The sequence below is a fragment of the Rhinolophus ferrumequinum genome, chromosome 13 (genome assembly GCF_004115265.2).
Source record: "Rhinolophus ferrumequinum isolate MPI-CBG mRhiFer1 chromosome 13, mRhiFer1_v1.p, whole genome shotgun sequence".
NCBI lineage: Eukaryota > Metazoa > Chordata > Mammalia > Chiroptera > Rhinolophidae > Rhinolophus > Rhinolophus ferrumequinum.
This window is the reverse complement of record NC_046296.1, coordinates 242,627-264,797: the sequence shown is the minus strand read 5'-3', so window position 1 is coordinate 264,797 and position 22,171 is coordinate 242,627. Positions and strand designations below refer to the sequence as shown.

General features: G+C 35.1%; 1 protein-coding gene across 1 annotated transcript in view; it reads left to right on the top strand.

Moving 5' to 3' along the window:
- Positions 1–22,171, top strand: part of MRPS9 (mitochondrial ribosomal protein S9) — a 59,487-nt gene that overhangs the window by 24,180 nt on the left and 13,136 nt on the right. The window contains exons 3-5 of the mRNA XM_033125351.1: positions 2,629–2,691; positions 2,776–2,806; positions 13,521–13,600. Of these exons, the coding sequence (XP_032981242.1) occupies positions 2,629–2,691; positions 2,776–2,806; positions 13,521–13,600 (174 nt within the window). The remainder of the gene's footprint in view (positions 1–2,628; positions 2,692–2,775; positions 2,807–13,520; positions 13,601–22,171) is intronic.

Sequence of the window (22,171 nt, the reverse complement as noted above, 5' to 3'; positions counted from 1 at the left end):
AGCCTTTTCTCCGAGATACTCTGTTTCTTAAACTAGGAAATTGTATTTAGAAACCAAGAAATTTTAATACAATTTCTAAATACAAATACATAACTGTATTTAGACATTGTATTAAGAAACTCTGTTCCTTAAACTAGGAAATTGTATTTAGAAACCCCTTTGGATGCAAGGAGCCACCCAGTGCTTCTGGAATTCTATTGCTTCTGTGCTCTTTCAGGAGACAGATCTGAAAAAAAATATTTTAAAAATATTATAGGAATAATATAGGAAATAATGTTTTTTGAGGATCATGAGTTTATATTGATTTGTCTGATTCAAACTTAGCATTACTTAACATTACATTTCCTTTACATTTATATCCTATAATAAAATTTTGGTCATTATAAAATTAATATATTTATTTATTTCCTTTATGCTACAATATGCACATATTTCAGAATTAGAGTTTTTTTTGAAAATTTTAGTTTTTAACATATAAAACATTTACATGCTTCAAAGTTTAAGGGTATGAAAAGTATAATCAGAGAAGTCTTACCCTCATCCTGCTCCCACCCCATCCTTTAATAGATAAATATTTGTATTAGTTTTCACTTTATTTTTACCGTGTTTATATGTGGGAAAAAAAACAAAACCTATGTATGTTTTTCTCCTATTCCAACAAATATTTTCTTATTTCTGTTTCTTACACCAGTGGTCTCATTCTAAGTACATTTCTTTTGCATATTGCTTTTCTCAACATATACATTTTTTTTTTATAGCTATAGAGTACTTGAGCACATAGATGTACCACCATTTATCCAAATGAACTCTTGTATATGGGAATTTGGTTGTTTCTAGTATTTTGCTCTCACAAATCAATGAATAACCTGTGCTTATGTTGTTTTCTATTTGTATGTGGGGGGTATATCTTCAGGGTAAATTCGTAGAAGTGGGATTGCTTGGAGAAATGTATATGTAGTTTTGTTAGATAATGCCAAACTTCCAACCTTAGAGGTGGTATCGTTTGACACTCCCAACAGCAAGGCGGCAGAGTGTCTCTAATCTGGCTAGCAGTGTGCTGTCAAGTTTTTAAATTTTTGCTGGTCCTATTAGATGAAATGTGTTATCTTGGTGGTTTTAATTATACTTTCCTTATTATGAATAATGAATATATTTGAGCCATATTTTTCATTTTTTTACTGTAGCTTAATTGGTCAATCTTTTTTTTTTTTTTTGCTTCTGAATTTTGAGTCATAATTAAGACTTTCCCACAACTACATTATAAAGGAATTCACCCACATCTTCTGTATGAGGGTTTTTTATTTTTGTTTTCGTTTTCTATGTTTAGCTCTCTGACTTATTAGTTTATTCTGGTGTATGGTGTGAGGTTTGGATCCAGTTTTATCTTTTTCCAAATGGCAATCAGTAATCTCACATCACTTATTAAAAAGTCCCCCTTTTGTCCTTCAGAGAAGGAAGGGAGAGGTATCCCTAGTTTTAGAAAGAAAAAGTTCAGAAAACGAACACTCTGATTTTTAAGGGTTTTTTTGTTTTGTTTTGTTTTTAGTTCAATTTCATTGGCAAAAGGCTGAATGAGAATGAGCTTGACCCAGAGACACAACTGGAGTCCCTCATATAATTGAATTTATGTCCCCAAATTATAGGCCCCCTATTTTCAGGAGCAGAATGGAATCCAGCACATCTGCCGTTTGGATGGGCAGTCAGGCCCATCCTGAGAGCAGACTCTCCAGAAGGGGGATTACCTTGCTTACATGAGCTGCCAAGTTCACTTAGAGATCAGATAGCCTGCTGAATCCAAGGCCGGAGGCTTTTCACCTGACCACGGTCAACAAGAATGAAAGTGCATTCTGTGTGTGTGTGTGTGTGTGTGTGTGTGTGTGTGTGTGTGTGTGAGAGAAGGGGTGTTGGAGAAGACACAGTAGTGGCTAAAGCAGTACTGCAGCCTAGCAAGTAAAGGACATTTGGAAATGTGTAAGGGTGAGATTCGTCACAAGCACTGGGTATATCGCTGGCACAGTTTCTTAGAAAAGGGCCAGGGATATTAAATGACCTGCAGTATCAGGGAAAGTTGCCTGCAATGGAGCTGTCACAGAGTGCCAAGAGCATCCCCACTGAGAAACAGACATTAAAGAGAACTTGTTTCCCTACCTGTTAGTTGCCTAGAGGCCCTATTGGTCATGGTATTGCAGTGCTTGTGTTCAAGGCACCTTATTTTACTTAAAAATGGCCCCAAAGTACAAGAGTGGGGATACTGGCAATTCGGATACCCCAAAGAGAAGCTTTGGGAGATAAAAATATAGGGAGAAAAAACACGTGTATATGTATAGTTTGGTACTATCCGTGGTTTAAGGCATCCTCTGGGGGTCTTGGAACTATCCCCTTTGGCTGGGGGGAGTGGGGGCTCCTGTAGTTACATATTTTTTTCTTTTGGGGGATGTGTATGTGGTAATTCATTCATTTGAAATATTTTGAAATAAGATAATGTATATGAAACAGTTATAATGTATATAATGTATATAAAACAGTTCTTTTATTAATGTCTGGCACATAGTAAGCGCTCAATAACTAAGTCATAACATTAACTGTTTCTTATGACAATTGTTAATTAACCTTTCTGTGTATTTTCAGAGAGCTATTGCTTACCTTTTCCCCAGTGGTTTGTTTGAGAAGCGAGCCAGGCCAATAATGAAGGTAATTATCTTAATATGTTTTAAAATTTCACTTAGGTTTATATGATACAATAATTATCTAATGCACTTTTCATTTATTTTACAGCATCCTGAAGAGATTTTTCCAAAACAAAGAGGTAAGTAAATGTGATCAAGATTGAAATAAACAGTTCTTTTATTCTACAGTGTTCTGTTTTTTTTATTGGCAGTCATTCACGTATTACGGAGATCATATCTGTGTCAGGTCATGGTAGTCCTGAAGTAGGTCAAAAATATTTTATAACTAATAATGAATCACCGGAGTTAACGGATTTGTTTTTTAATAAATAATATTAAAATTAGATCCAGTTAGAGTTTAAATCCTATACTAATGTCAACTAATTTATTTGTATTCCAGTATACCTTTTTTAGGAAGAGTTTGGACAGATCTACTGGAGACTAATTCAACTTTTTTCATATTAAAATTTTAAATTTTTCTTCATTTTGGAAGCATATTATCACTGAATATAGATTTTCCTCCCCCTTTTTGATCTTTCATTACTGATGTGATTCCATTGTCTCTTGTTTTGCATCATTTCTGATGAGCAGTTAACTATCATTCTTGTCTGCCCCGTTGTGTTCTCTGGGTTCCTTTAAGATTTTCTCTTTCTTTTAAATCTGTAAAATGAAATCTTGGAGAAAACATCCAACAAGCTTTAAGGAAATAATATATTTACTATTTTTTAATGTAAATTGAAACCTTTTATTCGTTATGGACTGGTGGTAGTTGTCAGTTAATTTAAAAAGTATTCAGCAAGAAATCATTTCTTAAAAACACTCAAAATATAAATCTATATTTATTCATCAGTCTTTTGCTATCACCCTGCCACTGATGCATCATCAAAGTTTTGTAGTTTTGATTTCCTTACGATGGAACAAAAACTTAAACTTCCTAAGAAGTCTGAGTGCAGAATATGTCTATATTCTTACAGATTTTTCCCCTTATCACACTGAGTTTAATAAACTTGTTTTTTTAATAACTTGCCTGTGAGTCTAAACTATTCAACTTAGTTGTCATAGAAGCAACAACTCTTTCTGTTTTCATTCATATTTCATCTGTTTTTGTAATACTTGGTTGATGTAATCACAGAAATAAATACAGTAGTGATAAACAGGTTTAGGAATAAACACAACTGACTCTTGGAAAGCATGTAACTCAGCAGCAAAAATGTGTAGATAGATTAGAGAATAGCCTGGTAGCCACAAATGCTCAGTGTGCAGGCAGCATTAGTCCGTATGTTTAAGAGTCTATTAAACGTAGATTGGTAAGAGAGCACATATTTCTGTAAAAATTTATTTGTTTTGCATTGATGTTTTTGCTAAATGTTGTTTGTGTTCAAAGCTAGGCATTCTGCTATTCTACTGCTCTACGTCACTCTTTGAAATAACTTACGTTGAATCTTGTTATGAATATTTATAGTCTTTTTGTACATATGTTCTATCTCATATTTCCTCGATTCTTAGATGTGGTCGATTATAAACTATAACATAATTTAATTAATAGCTTTTGGAGAAATAAGTGAAGATTATATTAAAACTACACATCAATTTTAAAGGTGCAGCTCAATTTTATAGAAATAAAACTGTATGCACAAGGCACAGTAACTTATACTTACTGGCTTTTCTGTAAAGGTAATAACTGTTTTTTTAAGTGGCTCCTCTATTTCTCAATGTCTCAGGCTCCTCATTTATGTCTCTTCCTCACTTTGTCCTATATATCTCTAAAAGTTGCATCTCTTTTTATATATCTTTTTCTCTGAGACTGTTTCTCTGTGTCATACCAGCTTCTCAGCATTAGAAGTTAATTATTACTATCAGCTATACTGTAACAACTGGAACTTCTGTACATCCCTGCAAAATGCCCATGTGTTATGTTAGAAATATGTCAGTGTTCGTAAGATTTCCTTACATTGCAGGTAACTATATTTAACCATATGTAAACAGTAGTTCTTCAGAAACAGCAACATATTTTTTGCCACCTACCTACCCACCTGCCAATTTTGCTGTACTTTGTAAATATAGGAAAAATTGATTTTTTATGTTAAAAAATGTTAGTGAATTTTAGATTTGCATAGATTATGACACTTGGAACTATCGCTTCCCTTGTTAAAAGATGAGTGCTTCCAGATTGAGTTAACATAAAAATCCTGCTTTACTATTTAAAGCAAGTGATAAAAATATTGGGAAAAACTAAGATTATATAGATGGATGGCAGAAGCAATGAGTAGTACCTAACACTAGACAAAATGGAATTCAAGATCAGGGAATCATTCAATGAGACAACAATGCTGGTTTATATTGATAAAAGCTAGTGTCCAGTAAGTGGATCTGAGGACCATGAACCTTTTTTGTACCAAGCATTTAGCGTTGAAATGTTTAAAGCAAAAGCTGTTAACTAAGGCTCTAAAGAATTTGAATAACACAGCATGATTTTATAGCTACAGATACAAGTGCAAAGAATGCATTTGCTATGAGGATGCCAATGGAATATTAATAGAATTATGATGTAATAAGTTATAGAGAAAAGCTAACAATTTCCAAAAAGTAGGTATAATATAGATTAGATTTTTCTGACTTAAAATCAATGGAACCGTAAAACTTCCGGGTTAAAGAGGAAATCAAAATTGAGATTACAAACTGTCTAGAAATATATGACAATGAAAACATTTCCTATCAAGCAATATGGGATATGGACAGTGTGTTATCAGAGGCAAATGTAATTATTAGGCATTAAGAAAAATTAGAAATAACTGAACTAAGGATTTAGTTTAAGAAGGCAGAAAAAAGAACTAAATTGACAAAGTGAAGAAATTTAAAAGAAGTGGTGGGATAAATAAAACCAACTAGTTCTTTGAAAAAGCCAATGAAATTGATTAACTTCTGGCAAGTCTGGTCAAGGAAAAAAAGAGGGAAAACATAAGACAATATTAATTTTATTTAAAAATTTTTTATTAAAGTATAGTTGGTAAATAATACTATATTAATTTCAGGTGTACAATATAGTGAGTCAACATTTATATACCTTACAATGTGATCACAACACCCTAATTCTGGTAACCATCTGTCACCATGCAAAGTTATCACAATATTATTGACTGTTTTCCCCTTCACCTTTTTCACCTGTCCCTTCACTCCCCTCCTCTGGCAGCCATCAGTTTGTTCTTTGTTCCTATGAGTCAGTTTTTGTTTTGTTTGTTCGTTAGTTCTGATTAAAAAAAAAAAAAAAAACTCCACATATAAGTGAAATCATGCAGTACTTGTCTTTCTCTGTCTGACATTTCATGTAGCATAATACCTTCTAGGTCCATCCATATTGCAAATGGCAGGTTTGCGTTCTTTTTATTGCTGAGTAATATTCCATGGTATATATGTATCACATCTTCTTTATCCATTTATCTATCAATGGATACCTAGGTTGCTTTCATATCTTGGCTATTGTAAATAATGCTGCATCATTTCAAATTAGTGTTTTCATTTTCTACGGCTAAATACCCAGAGTTTTGCTGGGTTTAATGGTAGATCTATTTTTAGTTTTTTCAAGAATTTCCATACAGTTTTCCATAGTGGCTGCACCCATTTGCAGTCCCACCAACAGTATATAGGATTTCCCTTTCTCCACATCATCGCCAGCACTTGTTATTTGTCAACTTTTTGATAATAGCCATTCTGACATGTGTGAGATGGTATCATGGTGGCTTTGATTTGTGATGTTGAGCATGTTTTCAAGTCTGTTAACCATCTGTTTATCTTCTTTGAAGAAATGTCTCTTCATAGTCTCTCCCATTTTTTTGATCAGATTGTTTACTTTTTTGTTATTGAGTTGTATGAGTTCTTTATATATTTTGTATATCAACCCCTTATCAGATATATCATTGGCAAATATCTTCTCCCAGTTAGTAGGTTGTCTTTTCATTTCATTGATGGTTTCCTTCACTGTGCAGAAGCTTTTTAGTTTGAAGAAGTCCCATTTGTTTATTTTTGCTTTTATTCCCTTGCCCAAGGAGTCATATTCAAAAAGATATAACTAAGACTGATGTCAAATAATTTACTACCTATAAGTTTTATGATTTCAGGTCTTACATTTAAGTCTTTAATACATTTTGAGTTTATTTTTGTATGTGGTGTAAGTGAGTGGTTCAGGTTATTTTTTTTACATGATTTGTCCAGTTTTCCCAACACGACTTGCTGGATACACAGTCATTTCTCCATTTTATATTCTTGCCTCCTTGTTTTGCATTAGTTGATCATGTAAACAAGGGTTTATTTCTGGGCTCTCTACTTTGTTCCATTGGTCTATGTGTCCATTTTTGTGCCGGTACCATGCTGTTTTGATTATTTATAGCTTTGTAGAATAGTTTGAAATCAGGGATTGTGATACCTCTGACATTGTTCTTCCTTCTCAAGATTGCGTTGGCTAATCATGTTCTTTTGTGATCCTATATCAATTTTAGGATTATTGTTCTACTTCTAAGAAGAATGCCATAGATATTTTGATAGGGATTGCATTGATTCTGTAGTTTGCTTTGGGTAGTATAGACATTTTAATGATAATAATCCTTGTGATCCAGGAGCACGGTATGTCCTTATATTTACTTGTGTCTTAATTTCTTGTTCAATATCTTATAGTTTGCAGAGTACAGATCTTTCACCTCCATTCTTTCTGATGCAATTATAAATGGGATTGTTTTCTTAATTTCTCCTACTGATCATTTGTTGTTAGTGTATAGAAACATGACGGATTCCTATATGTATATTAATTTTGTATCCTGCTACTTTACTGAATTCATTTATTTGTTCTAATAGTTTTGTTTTGTTGTTTTGTTTGTTTTTTTGGTGGAATCTTTAGGGTTCTCTATATATAGTATCATATCATCTGCAAATAGTGACAGTTTTACTTTCTTTCCAATTTGGATGCCATTTATTTCTTTTTCTTGTCTGATTGCTGTGGCTAAGACTTCCAATGCTATATCGAATTATAGTGATGAGAATAGGCATCTCTATCTTCTTCCTGATCTTAGAGGAAAAGCTTTCAGCTTTTCACCATTGAGCATGATGTTAGCTGTGGGCTTGTCATATATGGTCTTTATCATTTTGATATTAAGTTCCTTCTATATCGTGCACTTTATTGAGAGTTTTTATCAGAAATGAATGTTGAATTTTGTCAGATGCTTTTTCTGCATCTGTTAGATGATCATATGATTTTTATCCTTAGATTTGTTGATGTGATAGATCACAATAATTGTTTTGTGGATTTTGAGCCATACTTGCATTCATGCTATAAATCACACTAAATTGTGGTATATAATCCTTTTAATATATTGTTGAATTTGGTTTACTAGTATTTTGTTGAGAATTTTTACATCTGTGCCCATCAGGGATATTGACCTGTAATTCTGGGTTTTTTGGTAGTGTCTTTGTCTGGTTTTGGTAATAGAGTAATGCTGGCCTTGTAGAATGAGTTTGAAAGCGTCCTTCTTCTTCATTTTTTTGGGAATAGTTTGAGAAAGAGAGGTATTAATTCTTTAAATATTTGGTAGACTTCACCTGTGAAGCTGTCTGATCTTGGTCTTTTGTTGGTTAGCAGTTTTTGACTACTACTTCAATTCCATTGCTAATAATCAGTCTGTTCAGACTGTTTGTTTCTTCCTGGTTTTGTCTGGGAAGGTTGTAATTTATTTTAGAAATTTATCCATTTCTTCTAAATTATGTAATATGTCGGTATATAATTGTTCTTCATATTTTTTAATAATCTTTTATATATCTGAGGGGTCAGTTGTAATCTCCTCTTTCATTTCTGGTTTTATTTGGGCTCTCTCTTTTATTCTTGGTAAGTATTGCTAGAGGTTTGTCAATTTTTTTTTGTTGTCCTTTCAAGAAACTGGCTCTTAGTTTCACTGTTTTTTTCTGTCGTTTTTTAGCCTCTATTTCATTTATTTCCACTTTGATCTTTATTATTTCTTTCCTTCTACTTACTTTTGTATTCGGTATCTGGTGAGAGCCCGCTTGCTGGTTCATAGACAGCAGTGTCTTCCCCTGTGTCCTCTCATGGTGGAAGGGACCAGGGATCTCTCTGGGGTTCCTTTTATGAGGGCACCAATTCTATTCATGAGGGAAGAGCCTTAAGTACGTCCCAAAGGCCCCACAACCAAATACCAACACACTGGGGATTAGGTTAATATGAATTTGGGGGGGGGGGTAGGGTGGCACAGTCTATAGCAAATATGTAGTGTAAATACAGGTTAAAACAATTTGTGTTTTGGGGCAGGCTGTTACAAGCTCAGTTGGTTAGAGCGTGATGCTCATAACACCAGGGTTGCTGGTTCTGTCCCCGCATGGGCCAGTGTGAGCTGCGCCCTCCACAACTAGATTGAAACAACTACTTGGCTTGGAGCTGATGAGTCCTGGAAAAACACACTTAAAATAAAAGTTTATCTTTAAAAAAGAAAAAGCCATTTGTGTTTTTAAAAAGCATGTAATCTTTTATATTTTAGTAGAGATATATATATATATATATATGTATATATATATATAGATATATATAGATATATAGATAGACAGATAGATATAGATATATATATATATATATATATACACACACACACACACACACACACACACACAAATACACCAAGGGAGTCTAGAACAATAAACTCTAACCTGACCTCTGGTGAGGGAATTCTAATATTTAATCTTTATAAGAGGAGTGAACAAAAGCAGTGCTTAGAGGGAAATTTACAGCATCAAATGCATATATCAGAAGAGAAGAAAGATCTAAAAATCAATCATCTGTAAGTTTCTATCTTAGGAAAATAGAAAAAGAAGAGAAAATTAAATCCAAAGTAAGCAGGAGAAAATAAATAATAAAAATTAGGGCAGACATCAATGAAATTGAAAACAGGAAATCAGTGGCGAAAATCAGCAAAACCAAAAGCTGGTTCTTTGAAAAGATCAATATAATCAATAAGCCTGTAGCCAGGCTAACTAAAAAAAAGAGAGATGACACAAATTACTAATATGAAAAATGAAATAAAGGACACTGCTACAGATCCCATGGACATTAAAAGGATAATGAAAGACTACTATGAACAACTCTATGCCCACAAATTTGATAACCTAGATAAAATGGACCAATTCCTTGAAAGACACAATCTGCCAAAACTCACACAAGAATAAGTAGACAATTTGAATAAGCCTCTATCTTTTAAAAAAAATTGGAGCATAATTAATAACCTAGAAGACCTTGGGTTTGGCCTAGTTTTTTAGATACAACACCAAAGGCACGCTCCATTAAAGAAAGAATTGATAAGCTGATTTTATTAAAATTAAAAATGTCTGCTCTGTAAAAGACACTGTCAAGAAAATGAAAAGACAAGCCACAAAATGGTAGAAAATATTTGGAAAAAACATATCCAATAAAGGACTGTTATCCAAAAGATAAGGGAACTCTTAAAACTCAACAATTGGAAAGCAATTCAAATATGGGCCAAAGATCTTAACAGATGTCTCACCAGAGAAGATATATACAGGTGGCAAATAAGCAGATGAAAAGATGCTCCACGCCCAGGATATCCAAATTAAAGCAACAATTAGCTACCACTACACACCAATTAGAATGGCCAAAATCCAGAACATTGATAGTACCAAATTCTGGCAAGGTTGTGGAACAACAGGAATTCTTCACTGTTGTTGGGAATGCAAAATGGTACAGCCATTTTGGAAGATAGTTTGACAGTTTTTACGAAACTAAATATATTCTTACCATACGACCCAGAAACCTACACACAGATGTTTATGGCAGCTTTATTCATGATTGTCAAAACTTGGAAGATGTCCTTTAGTTGGTGAGTGGATAATTAAACTGGTACAATGGAATATTCGGCAATAAAAAGAAAGGAGCTATCAAGCCATGAAAAGACATGGAGGAAACTTAAATGCATATCACTAAGTGAAAGAAGCTAATCTGAAAAGGTTTCTTTCATGATTCCTACTGTGTGACTTTCTGGAAAAGGCTAAACTATGGAGACAGTAGAAAGGTCAGAGGTCACCAGGGGTTGAGGGGAGGGAGTAATGAACAGACAGAGAACAGAGGACTTTTGAGACAGTGAAAATAGTCTCTGTGATACTCTAATGGTTGATACATGTCATTATACATTTGTCCAAACCCATAGAATGTACAACACCAAGATGTAAACAATGGCTCTGGTGATGATGACATGTAGGTTCATCAGTTGTAACAATTGCACCCCTCTGGTGGGTGGGGAGACTGATAGAGGGGAGGACTTGCATGTGTGGGGCAGGAGAATAAGGGAAATCTTTGTACCTTCCTCTCAGTTTTGCTGTGAACCCAAAACTGCTCTAAAATATAAAGTCTATTTGAAAAACAACAAAAGAATATATTACTTGTGGAATTAAAGTTAAAGTTATAGAAAATATAGATAACTGGGGGCAGCATCAAGAATAACAGAAACTAAAATACAAATAAAACTTACAAAAATATGAAGGCGACTTATACAGAAAATTATAAAACTTAAAGATCATAAGTGAAAATCTAAATAGCTGAAAAATGATTTCATGTTCCTGTAAGGAAAGATGATATTGCACAGAACATACTTTTAAAATTTTTAATTAATTTAATACAATTTCAGTCAGTGTCCCAGTAGGACTTTTGGGAGAAACCTGTAAAGTTTATGTGAAAGAGCAAATGTGCAAAAAAGCAGCAAGAAATTTTTAAAAAGAGATAAGGGTAGTGAAGAAAGCTTAGCCTACCAGGTATCACAATACAGCAAAAAGTTGATTTTAATTAAGTGACGGTAGTGGTGCGGAATAGACAGACCTGAATAGAGCATTCAGTGTCAACATTTGTTTGTTTATGCCATATTTTGTGAGTTCTAAGACTCAGTTTTCAAGTTTTAACATCTTTGACAACAGGATTCATTTTACAGTCAATGTAAACTATGAAGCATGCTGTCAGCTTTTTTTCTTTCTTTGTGTAAGATACATGATGAGGCATCTTCTGTGACATCTTTGATTAAGTGAAATCAAGTGTATATATATAATATATATATAATATATAATATATACACACACATACATTATAAAATCAAGTATACACACAGACACATACACACACACTCACACTCACATATACTCACATGAACTCAGTCAGACCCAACTCAAAAATCGCTCCAAGCTTTATATCTGCAATCACGACATTTGTCTTTCTTCGTTACTTTCTAACTGCTTTAACAATACAGTGAAAATTAATTGCACAGTACAGTTACAAATATTGAAAAATATGCAGGATTTCATGATGCTTATGAAAATGATGTTGGAGAAGTATTTAATTCATCCACAGATCATTGGCAAATAAGAATCTTGTTTTATTTTTCAAGCTAAACTCCCTAGCAGCACTTTTTTCCACCATATATTATGAAATTTTGGTTTCTGTTTTAAGTGTTTCCACTTACAGTGGCCCGTGTGTGATGCCAGTTATTCTCAGAAGGGAAAGATAGCCTACATTAATTGTGCAGGCAGTGTTTCAACAGAAAAGAGTATAGTATTTAAACACACTAATGGGTAACAACTCTTTCCTGGACAAAATACTTGGATTTCTGCCTCACAAATATAAATTCCAGTTAGATTAAATTTCTGAACGTAAAAGCAAATAAAAATTGCAAAAGAAAATACAGGAAAGTAATTTTTAGAAAGCCCAAAGTCTTAAAGCGTGCTTCCCCAGTGGGGGTAATGTTGCCCACAATGGGGCGTAACTTGGTTCACAGGAGATGACAAACATTTCAGCTGTTGCAGTGTTGGGCTCTCCAAACGGCCACAGTGCATATCAACAGATGTGCAGTGTGTCTGTGGTATTAAAATTTTATGGAGAGGGAGGCAATTAGAGAAAAACTGTCTAAAAAGGCTCCTTAGTAGGGATAATGGAAAAAAACCAGTTGAGAAACACTGCCATAGAGGAAAAGTGACATATTCTACAAATACACGTGTTTTAAACTTTTTGATTATGAAAGACACAAAATTAAAAGGCATGTGACAGACTGGGAGAAAAGAGTTTACAACTTATGTAATGGACAGAGGAGTGTAATCTTTTATCTGTTAGAGTACTTACAAATCGTTAACAGAAACAACTCAATAAAAATATGGGCAAAGGACGCGGAGTTATGTTTGGTTTATTTACTACAGAGACTCCATTTCTCAGTTTGTTTAGTGTTTATTAGATGTGAATGACCATCTGTATTTCAAAAGGAATTACACGTGACACCTTTCGGGGGGGCCCCTTCTGGTTTGGACGTTTTAAACTCTCAGAGGTATGTCACCACGGAGTTGAAACAAATAATGTGGTGTGGAGAAATGCATTTAGTGTTTTTCTTTGTTGTTATATTATCCCCATTTCTGATTTCCTGAATGAACTACATTATTGACTTTTCTCAGTTTTCCTTTTTAAGAATATGGGAGGGCATTGTATTTACAGCCAAACCTAATTTTTTTGTTCTTGTTCTAACAGAATGATTTTGGCTATTGTATGTGTGCACTTAAAACAAGTTATAGAAGTTCCCATGATGAGACATGTAGGAATGTTTTATCAAACAGAAACATTTGTTTTATGTTAATAGGTAGTAAATATCTTAAAAATTCATATTATACATACTAAATATTAAAATTCTAAATATTAATGTTTTGTGTTAATTTTCAAAATTAAGCAGAATGATAAATGTTTCATAACTGCAATTAAATACAGCTATTTAATCCCTGTGTATATTTTTGTTGTTGTTTATTTGTTTTCTTCTGGCTTTTTATTAGCATCCCAGTGGGGAGAAGATGGCCGTCCGTTTCACTTTCTCTTTTATACCGGCAAACCATCGTATTATTCACTAATGCATGTAAGTATGTTACATTTATGATCAATAATAGGAACTGTAAGCTGAGTAACTATTTAGAGCAGAGATTTTACTCAGCTTCAGAACTTACCTAGTATGTTTCCTAATGGACCAAAAGAAAACTTCCAGAGGTAAGACAGTATGTTCGAAAGGCTTCATATTTCATTAATTCAGTTTTGCCAAAGGTAAACATGATAGAATTTATAATAGAACGATTTGTCCTCAAAATGCTTTCCCTTACAAATCGAGATCCTGTGAGGAGACAGATGCTCAGCTCTGTGACAGGCACGTGTGTGCAGTCCAGGTACGTCATGAAGCAGGAAAAGGGCAGAGGACATGACATAACCCTGTTGGGCTGGAAGGCATTCTCCTTGAGAGTCATCCTTGCTTTTGTTATTCAGATACAAATTTTGCTTTTCATAGGCTAATGCACTGTCTGAGACTAGAGTTGGGGCCCCCCAAAAGACCTAAGGAAATGATTTTATTACACTTTGGCTTCCCACTGCATTGACATGTACTGGAAATTTTTGTTTTAGAGCTCTAGTGTTTGATAGCGTGCAAATTTGGGAGTTCCGTTGAGTTACGGTGGGGGAAAAAGTCTGGATGCATATACCTAGTTTTAAGCAACAGAACCCATTTTAATCTCAGAAGTCAAGTTTTATTTTATTCATTGTATGATATTTTGAAGTTACAGAAATAGTCACTGGGCTTCCCCCATCCAGTCAGATTTCAGGTTGCTTGAATCTCATGCACACATTTCCTCTGCTATTTAGAACTGTCTGGTGTTTGTTTGCGGCCCACAAACCCAAAGGACAAAATCCCCACTTGTCAGGTACATTTATTTCTTGGGGAAAAAAAAAAAGAAAACCTTCTTTTCGTTTTTTGTTAACCTTGGGCAAATGAGCTTCTTGCCCTGGCAGAAATGAAATGAATGATAAATGTATAGTGTGTCTTTGCTGAGTAATGGAGCTGTGGCGCTGGCTTTCCACTGTGGTTGTCTCCGCACAGCCCGAGGCTGCCCGAGGACCCCTGCTGTTCATTTAAATAGGTATGTCAAATCTGCCTGCAAACGCCGCTGGTTTGATCTGTGGTAATATTTGTGAAGGTTCCATATGGACTTGAGCCCCCTGCAGTGCTAAGAAATAATGTACAACGCTTCATGGTGCAGACGCAAATTTTCTCTGAAAAGGGATGCAGCGCTGTGTTTTAGCTGTCGGAGGGGATGATGGAGCTGACGCGCTAGGCCTGTCAACTTGTTACACGGATGGGTTGCACGCAGCGGAGCTGTGGAAAATCTGTGCCTTTTAACTTTTCTACTTAATCACGGTTGTAGCATCGCCTTTAGACTGTATGCTACATTAATTCTCTTCCTGCCTTCTGCCTTTCATCCCAAGCTTCACGGAAAAAAGTAAAGCATGCAGGTCTTGTACAGGAGCCTTATCAGACAGCTGTCAACTGACAAGCCATTTGCATTTGTTTGGGCTGAAAGTGAGCAACCCAAGGGCAATATATTTTGTTGCATTCCATCATAATGAAGAAATTACATATTGTAGAAGAGGCCTAACTTTATTTTTAGTTTGTGTATGTGTTTTAAAAGGTATTGCAAGAAACTGGTTGGTTTCTCAGTGAATAAAACACTACCATACTCTGACTGAAAAGGCCAATTACATCCGATGAATAAATGTTCTTTCTTTTTCAGTAATACAGTTTCTGTTACACATAGGAGAGTTCTTTGGGCTTTCGTGTTTTAGTTAAATTTATTTTCTTGTGTGTTTTGACTCCCTAAACCGTGCGGTGTTTAGCGTTTATTTTATTGCTCTTCAGAACAGTTTACACATAGGAATTGCAGATATTTTGGTTTAACCTGAGTATTTTAATTCAGATAATTAATAAAACCTTGTATTTCCAAAGACGTCTTTTATGGCATTTCAAAATAATTGTATGCATGGCGAAAAGGGATAAATGTTTTCCTAAATATATGCCAATCACCTTAGCTTCGTGTATGGCGAATGTTATTCATTACAACTATAATCATACCAGTCTCGTCTCCCAGATGATACAAACCAGCAGCATCGTAGATTCGGCTTGTTACTTTAAAATACTATGTGACTGAATATTCACTGTTCGGCTTACGAAAGTGGTTTTGTAGCGAAGCCAAGCATTGTATGTGAAGTAAAATGGTAAAACTTGAAACTGCCTTGAAACTGCCTCGTGTTTGCTCCTTCCTTTGTTCTGCCTTCCCTTGGTGGTGACGGGGCTGCTGTTCCATTCTCTGTGTGACAATGACTCCACTACTGCCGTCCCACGGTGTCAAGGGAATTGGCCCCCCGAAGTCAGGGGTGGGCATTAAGTACTTGGAAATGAATCATTGTTACCGTTTGTTTTTGTTGACATAATTTCTTCCCATGTGACAGGGTAAAAGACACTAAGCCAAACTCTGTTTTTACCATGTCGTTGACCAACTATAACTGTGTGAGGCATGGCAGTCATCAGCCAAGCTTTTTCACCAAAAAAAAACAAAAACAAAAAAACAACAAAAACCAGATTTAGAGCATGTATGCAGTTCTGCCAGGAGACCTTACTGATGTTGATTAACGTTTTTGTCTTCTATGCCAGATCTTTTCTTTTTTTATTAGTATTTGCTCACTGCCTATTAAGCTTATGTATTACATTGTAGCAACTGATAAAAGATATTACTAAGTAGCAACTTAGTAAGACATTATACATTATCCTTAACTAGTGAACACTTTCCAGTTGGCCTATAATTAGTCTATCCAACTTTTGCGGAGAAGTGGGGAGGTTTTTGAGGGAAGATGAGGATAAGAAGGAAGAAGCAATGTATTGTTCCTGTCCAGAAATGAAGCATGGTAGGAAAGTATAAAATGAAGAAAAATACGCTGATCCATGGAGCATCTCAGACTTTGTAAATGTGTTACATTCTAAGGGTTCGTTAGCAGGTCGGTTGGAACTCCCATTTTCCTGTGAGTACAATGATACCCGTCTTCAACTTCCTGGGAAAGTCAATAACAGCCCATTTATTTTATATTTTAGCGAGTATGATGTACATATGTAATGAAAAAAGTATAAAACAGTACTAACAAGTAATTTCTTCAGCAGTAAAAAGTAGTTTAAGAAGAAATGAGAGACTTAAAGAGTTTCTCAGAGGATCGTTGAGTACTGAAAAGGGAGCCCCACGCTTGACAGTATGGGCTCGTGTCTTTTTTCACCCAAAATGGATGCTTTTCCATTTCCTTAACAGCCACTTAACCAGTAGAACTTGTATACTTTTCAGACAGTATTTAGAGTTTCAGTTTAGGGGTTCAGGAGCAGAATGAGAAATAGAGAAAGGATAAAAGAAGTTTCCTGAAATAGCTGAGCAAACACATAAAGTAAGGGGGGAAGAGTTTTTAAAGAGAAATGTCTGCAGTAAAGAAAATGCTATACCATCGAACAACTGAGTTGTGAATAGCCCAGGTCTAGATGAAGGACAAGTAAAGGATAGGCCAGAGGGGTGTGCCCTTTGGGGGGGCAGCCTTCCAGTGGTGCCCCTTGCCCACAGCAGCTGAAGCCTGACCAGGCCAGCCAAGCTGGTGGTGAAGGGGAGAGTGGGCTATATTCGTGAACAAGACGTTGGCAACCTGGGTAGTAGTTGTGGCTGAGTTGGTGTAGATCCTTTAATTTTAAGAAAAGTATTAATTTAGTTTTAGTCACTCTGTTAATAAATATGTGTCTGAAAAATTTTAAATTTATTCACTAGAAATGAGTTGGAAATGACTTAAAACTCATTATTGGAAGTGATCATTTCACTCTGAAGTGGGACCCCTTTCATAAAATACGATTCATTAAATCAGGGCACGTCTATAATGCAGCCTTTCCCAGAGTGCTTTCTGAGAAACACAGGTTATAAAATAATCTCCAAGAAAGGGTCTCTGAAATTAAGTTAGTTTGGGGATGCTGCCTATTGCGTGGGGGGGAACTCTGATACGGAGATCCTTATTAGTGATGAAACCAGTGCTTGGGAAAAGCTGTAGAGAATATTGAAAACACTGTAAGTTGTCAAATATATTAAGTATTTATTGAAATTTGACATAAGCTGCCCTCCCCAATCTTTAAGATAAGGTTATGCATCTCTAAAAACTGCACTGGGAATTTAGCATCATATAGAATTTTCATTTATAGTTTAGGATGAGTTTTAGAGTAAACAATGGAGTATTATCAAAGGGTTTCTATAAATTGAAGGAATTACATGCCCATTGATGAAATTTTTACCCAAAATAATAATAATAATGTATAAAATTAGGGAATAAGTAGATCATGATATACTTAAACTGCTGTGCTGAATTGAAAAAACAAATTTTTTAAACATGAAAGAAAACCAAGTTAATTCTAATTCTGATAACTCAGGTATAAACAGGATTCATTTGCCTTTTGAAAGAAGCTCCTGGCTTATTTAGAAATTCTCCAGTTTGTTTTAAATGACTTAAGTGACCTTCCTTGTTCGTGTTCATGGAGCATGAGAAGAGCAGCCCCAGGAGAAACGTGCAGCTTCATTAGGGGAACATTCCAGACTCCATAAAACACACGTCCTGGGGACTGAGTCACAGAATTCTTACTTCGTTTACATCTTGCTCGTAACCTTTTGGTGAATATTTAAAACTCTTGATATATCGCTCTTATCTACAAAAATGGAATCAAAATAGTGACCCTTCTCACAGTGAGGTGTTGTGAAATAACTACTTTACAACTATGTAAAGTGCTTATTTTTGAAAGCTACAGACTAGTGCTGACATATCTGCATGCTGTTTTAAGACTTTTCTTGACAGCAGGAGTTAATTCAGTAATTAATTCAGCAGTAGAAATAGCTGTTCCAGAAGTACCTTTAATATACATTTTCCTCACATAGGAATAATTACCGTTGTATATCTTGCATATTCTAAATGTAACAATTAGGAAAATTATTTTTTAAAAGCTGATTCAACTTATTGCCTCTGTTGTTTTAATCAGATTACTTCTTTTATAATGGTATAATTTTTATTATAGTGTATGGTGGAGCTTTAATTTGAGTAGTAAAAATAAATGGTGTCTGAGTTACAAGCACTTTTATGTAATTACTCCTGGGTGTGCACATTCCCAGAGTACTTTTCTATATGACCTATATATGAGACTATTTCCGTTTTTATGTTGACTAACATTACATGATGTGTTAACTGTATAGTATATTGTATTTACAAAGAGATAGCAAGGATCTACAATAGAAGTATACTTGGAACTTTAGATAAATAGCAGAAACCCTGATAGATAGATTATATTTACATTTATTTCATTTGATTTTGTATATGCCAATAGCCAGAAGATTGAGAAGATTGTTTGTTATTTAGGAAATTGATTTTCTGTGATTCTTTTTTTAAAAAAAAACATATTTTAAGTCAGTTATTTTTCTGTTATTGAACTAGTACCTAAGATGTTAATTACTATTAGTATGTTTTTGTATGTTCGTATATCAAAATACAGTTGACTTTTCCTATACCACTCTCCCAAGAGATGTTATTTGTTTACCCTTCTAAAATTGGAATTTCCACATGATTAATATAACCAAAACAGATTTTAGAAAACTACAATCAGATTTTTAGACCAAAAATCATATTGCCCACACTCTTGGAAGGGTTTAGTTTAAGCACTTCTTTTCTGCAACCTGAGCATCTGGTATTTTCAAATTAGGCACCTTCTAAATTTGACTCATACATTATGGAAATCTGATGACACGAGGGGTGGATAGGCTTGCTTTGATTTTATGAAATATTAATCATAGCTGTGATTAATGATTCAGCATTTCACATCTGGGTTATTCCTGTCATATTTGAAAATTATAGCATTAAATACAGTATATAAACTTAGTGTAGGTGGGTCATCCTAATTGTCTAGTGTCCCTTAAAAATTAAGCGGAAACTTAACAATATAACAGAAGCTACCACTGATAATCTGTGATGTTGACAGTTCCTGGCATATTTTATACCCTCAAGGATTCTTGGATGTAAATTAGTACACATATCTTCAGGGAGTTGAAGCTATAGAATCTACTTTGCAGGGAACTGTTGTTTCTGAGAAACCACGATAGAATCTCAAGAGTGGTTTTATTGTGTAGAAGAGAAAGAAAAATAGAAACGATACACCAATAAAATCATTTCTCAATTATTTGACTCTTGAATGCCATCCCTCATCCCTGCTGTCATTTCTTGACCATAAGTATAGGTCAGGCACTGTGCTAAGTAGTTTACATATATTTTATTTAAAGAAGTGTATGGGGTGGCGTAATGAGCATTATGGAATTGGGTGGATTACAGTCATCAAAGTGTAAACATTTGTCATAAATAAATAGAATTTGCCATGTTTGAAATTTGGCATGTACTATTCATGGCGTGTTTCCTCATATTCCACATTTTTTCTGATTATGTTACTTGCACTATTGATAAAGTAGTATGGAGCTAAATATAACACTGGATGATAATAGCATAGTAAAAGAAAATTTTAAGAAAAATACAGACATAAAGTAAACATTGCCCAGCAGTCACTGGAAAATGATGGTGAATTTAGCAGCCCAGAGTTTGACTTGAAACTTACCTATGAAGCAGGTCAGTTACTTTTATTTTAGTTGCCTTGGTTATTCCAGATAATTAAGTAGACCTTTACAAGCAGGGGAGGGTATCTTATTACGGTTGTTGGTATTCTCTTGGGTTCATATTTTCTTGGCTAGATTTGAAGGATACATCGTCTCTGACTTACGCTCTCAGAAGCTGAAGACTCTGGAGCAGACCAGCTTGAGAACTTGGCACTGTCCTGTCCCCAGGGTCCCCAGATGTAGCAGTCTGGCTGGGGTCCTGCCTACCAAGGGGCCCGTGCTGGGTGCACAGAGATGCTGTTTGCACCGTATCTGCACCCACTTACATAAGTGGGGTAGGAATCAGTGTGTGGGGTGTTTTCCTTTATTTTACCTGTTCAAAGCACTTGAGAATTGCATTCTAGAAACAGGTGCATATAAATTTTTCTCATAGATTGTTCAGTTGGGGTCACAACCCACTATCTGAGCCTTTCGCAATGAGTGAAAAATACCCTAACCAGAAACGATAAAATAAGGCTTACCAATTCTTGGAAGACAAATTGTAAAGTTTTATTTTGAGTGGAATAGCAGGTATATGTTCTATATGTGGGTGGTTCACATCAGTTCTTGCTTTCTTTAGGGTGGAGAGTTGTTTGTTTTAAACTGTCAGGTCCATTCTTCTGCTGCTACAGCTGCTGGATTTGTGCTTCAGATATGGCTGTCGGGATAGTTATCCTTTATATGGACACTAGAATGGAATTAACTGAATCTGTCCCTTTGCTGTCGTGATGAACAAGGCTCTCCATAGTTCTACCACACAGATCCAAACTTTAGTGCACATCGTTAACACAGATCACTGGGCCCAGCCCAGAGGTTCCTTTTCAGAAAGTCTGGTGTGGGGCCTGAGAATTTAGATTTCTATTTCTACCCAGTTTTAAGTATGGATGTTGTGCTGCTGCTCTAGGAACTTACCTTTAGAACTCCTGAGCTGGATTGTTTCCCTTTGATTGAAATACTCACGTCCACTGTTAGAATCTGTAGCTCAGCCCCAGTTTTATAGCTTCTAACTGCTGCTTCTCTTCTTTTTCTTTCCGCTTCTTTTCTTGGTCTCTACTCAGCTATGAATTCTACTTCCCTTACTGAACAACAAAACAAACACTCTTAGTCCCCCAGCCACGAGAAATGAACTTCTATAATCTTATCACTAAGAAGTCTCAGCCTACTGAGTACAGCCTTTTCTCACCTATAGTTATGAAACTCAGCGGCTCAATCTTTATACATCCTTGTTTCTTTCCTTTTTTTTCTCTTTTAGCCTTTTTCCCATGAGAGAAATGGATTCCTTAAAAGAGGTGGCAGAATGACAATAATAATAAAATGCAGGCACCGCTAAATACAAAGACACTGGCAAAAGGACACTTTTGTAGAACAGACTCTTCCCCAGCATCACTGTGGTGTAATGCAGCCGTCTAATCAGAGCCTGCAAGAAATTTCCCCAACTGGAAATGATTAAGACGATTTTGAGATACGGATGAACATGGTCTATCAGTAACAACTTGTATCTTCCAACATCAGCTAATGATACGGAAGGTCTCATGATGAACATGAAAAAAATGTCATTTCTTTTTTTTTTAATTAAAATTTATTGGGGTGATAATGGTTAGCAAAATTACATAGGTTTCAGGTGTACAATTCTGTATTACATCATCTATACATCACTGTGTGTGTTCACCACCCAGAGTCAGTTCTTCTTCCATCACCATATATTTGATCCTGTTTACCCTCATCTACCATCCGCCTCCCTCCCTTGCCCTCTGGTAACCAGTAAACCATTGTCTATATCTATGAGATTGGGTTTCGAAAAAATGCCATTTCTATCATCTCTAATCCTTTGAAAATGCCTGTTTGTTCATTCGGTATTAGTATGATAGGTTATGTGTAAATTGTAAACCTAAAGGAATATGTGTATTGGGTGTGAGTCT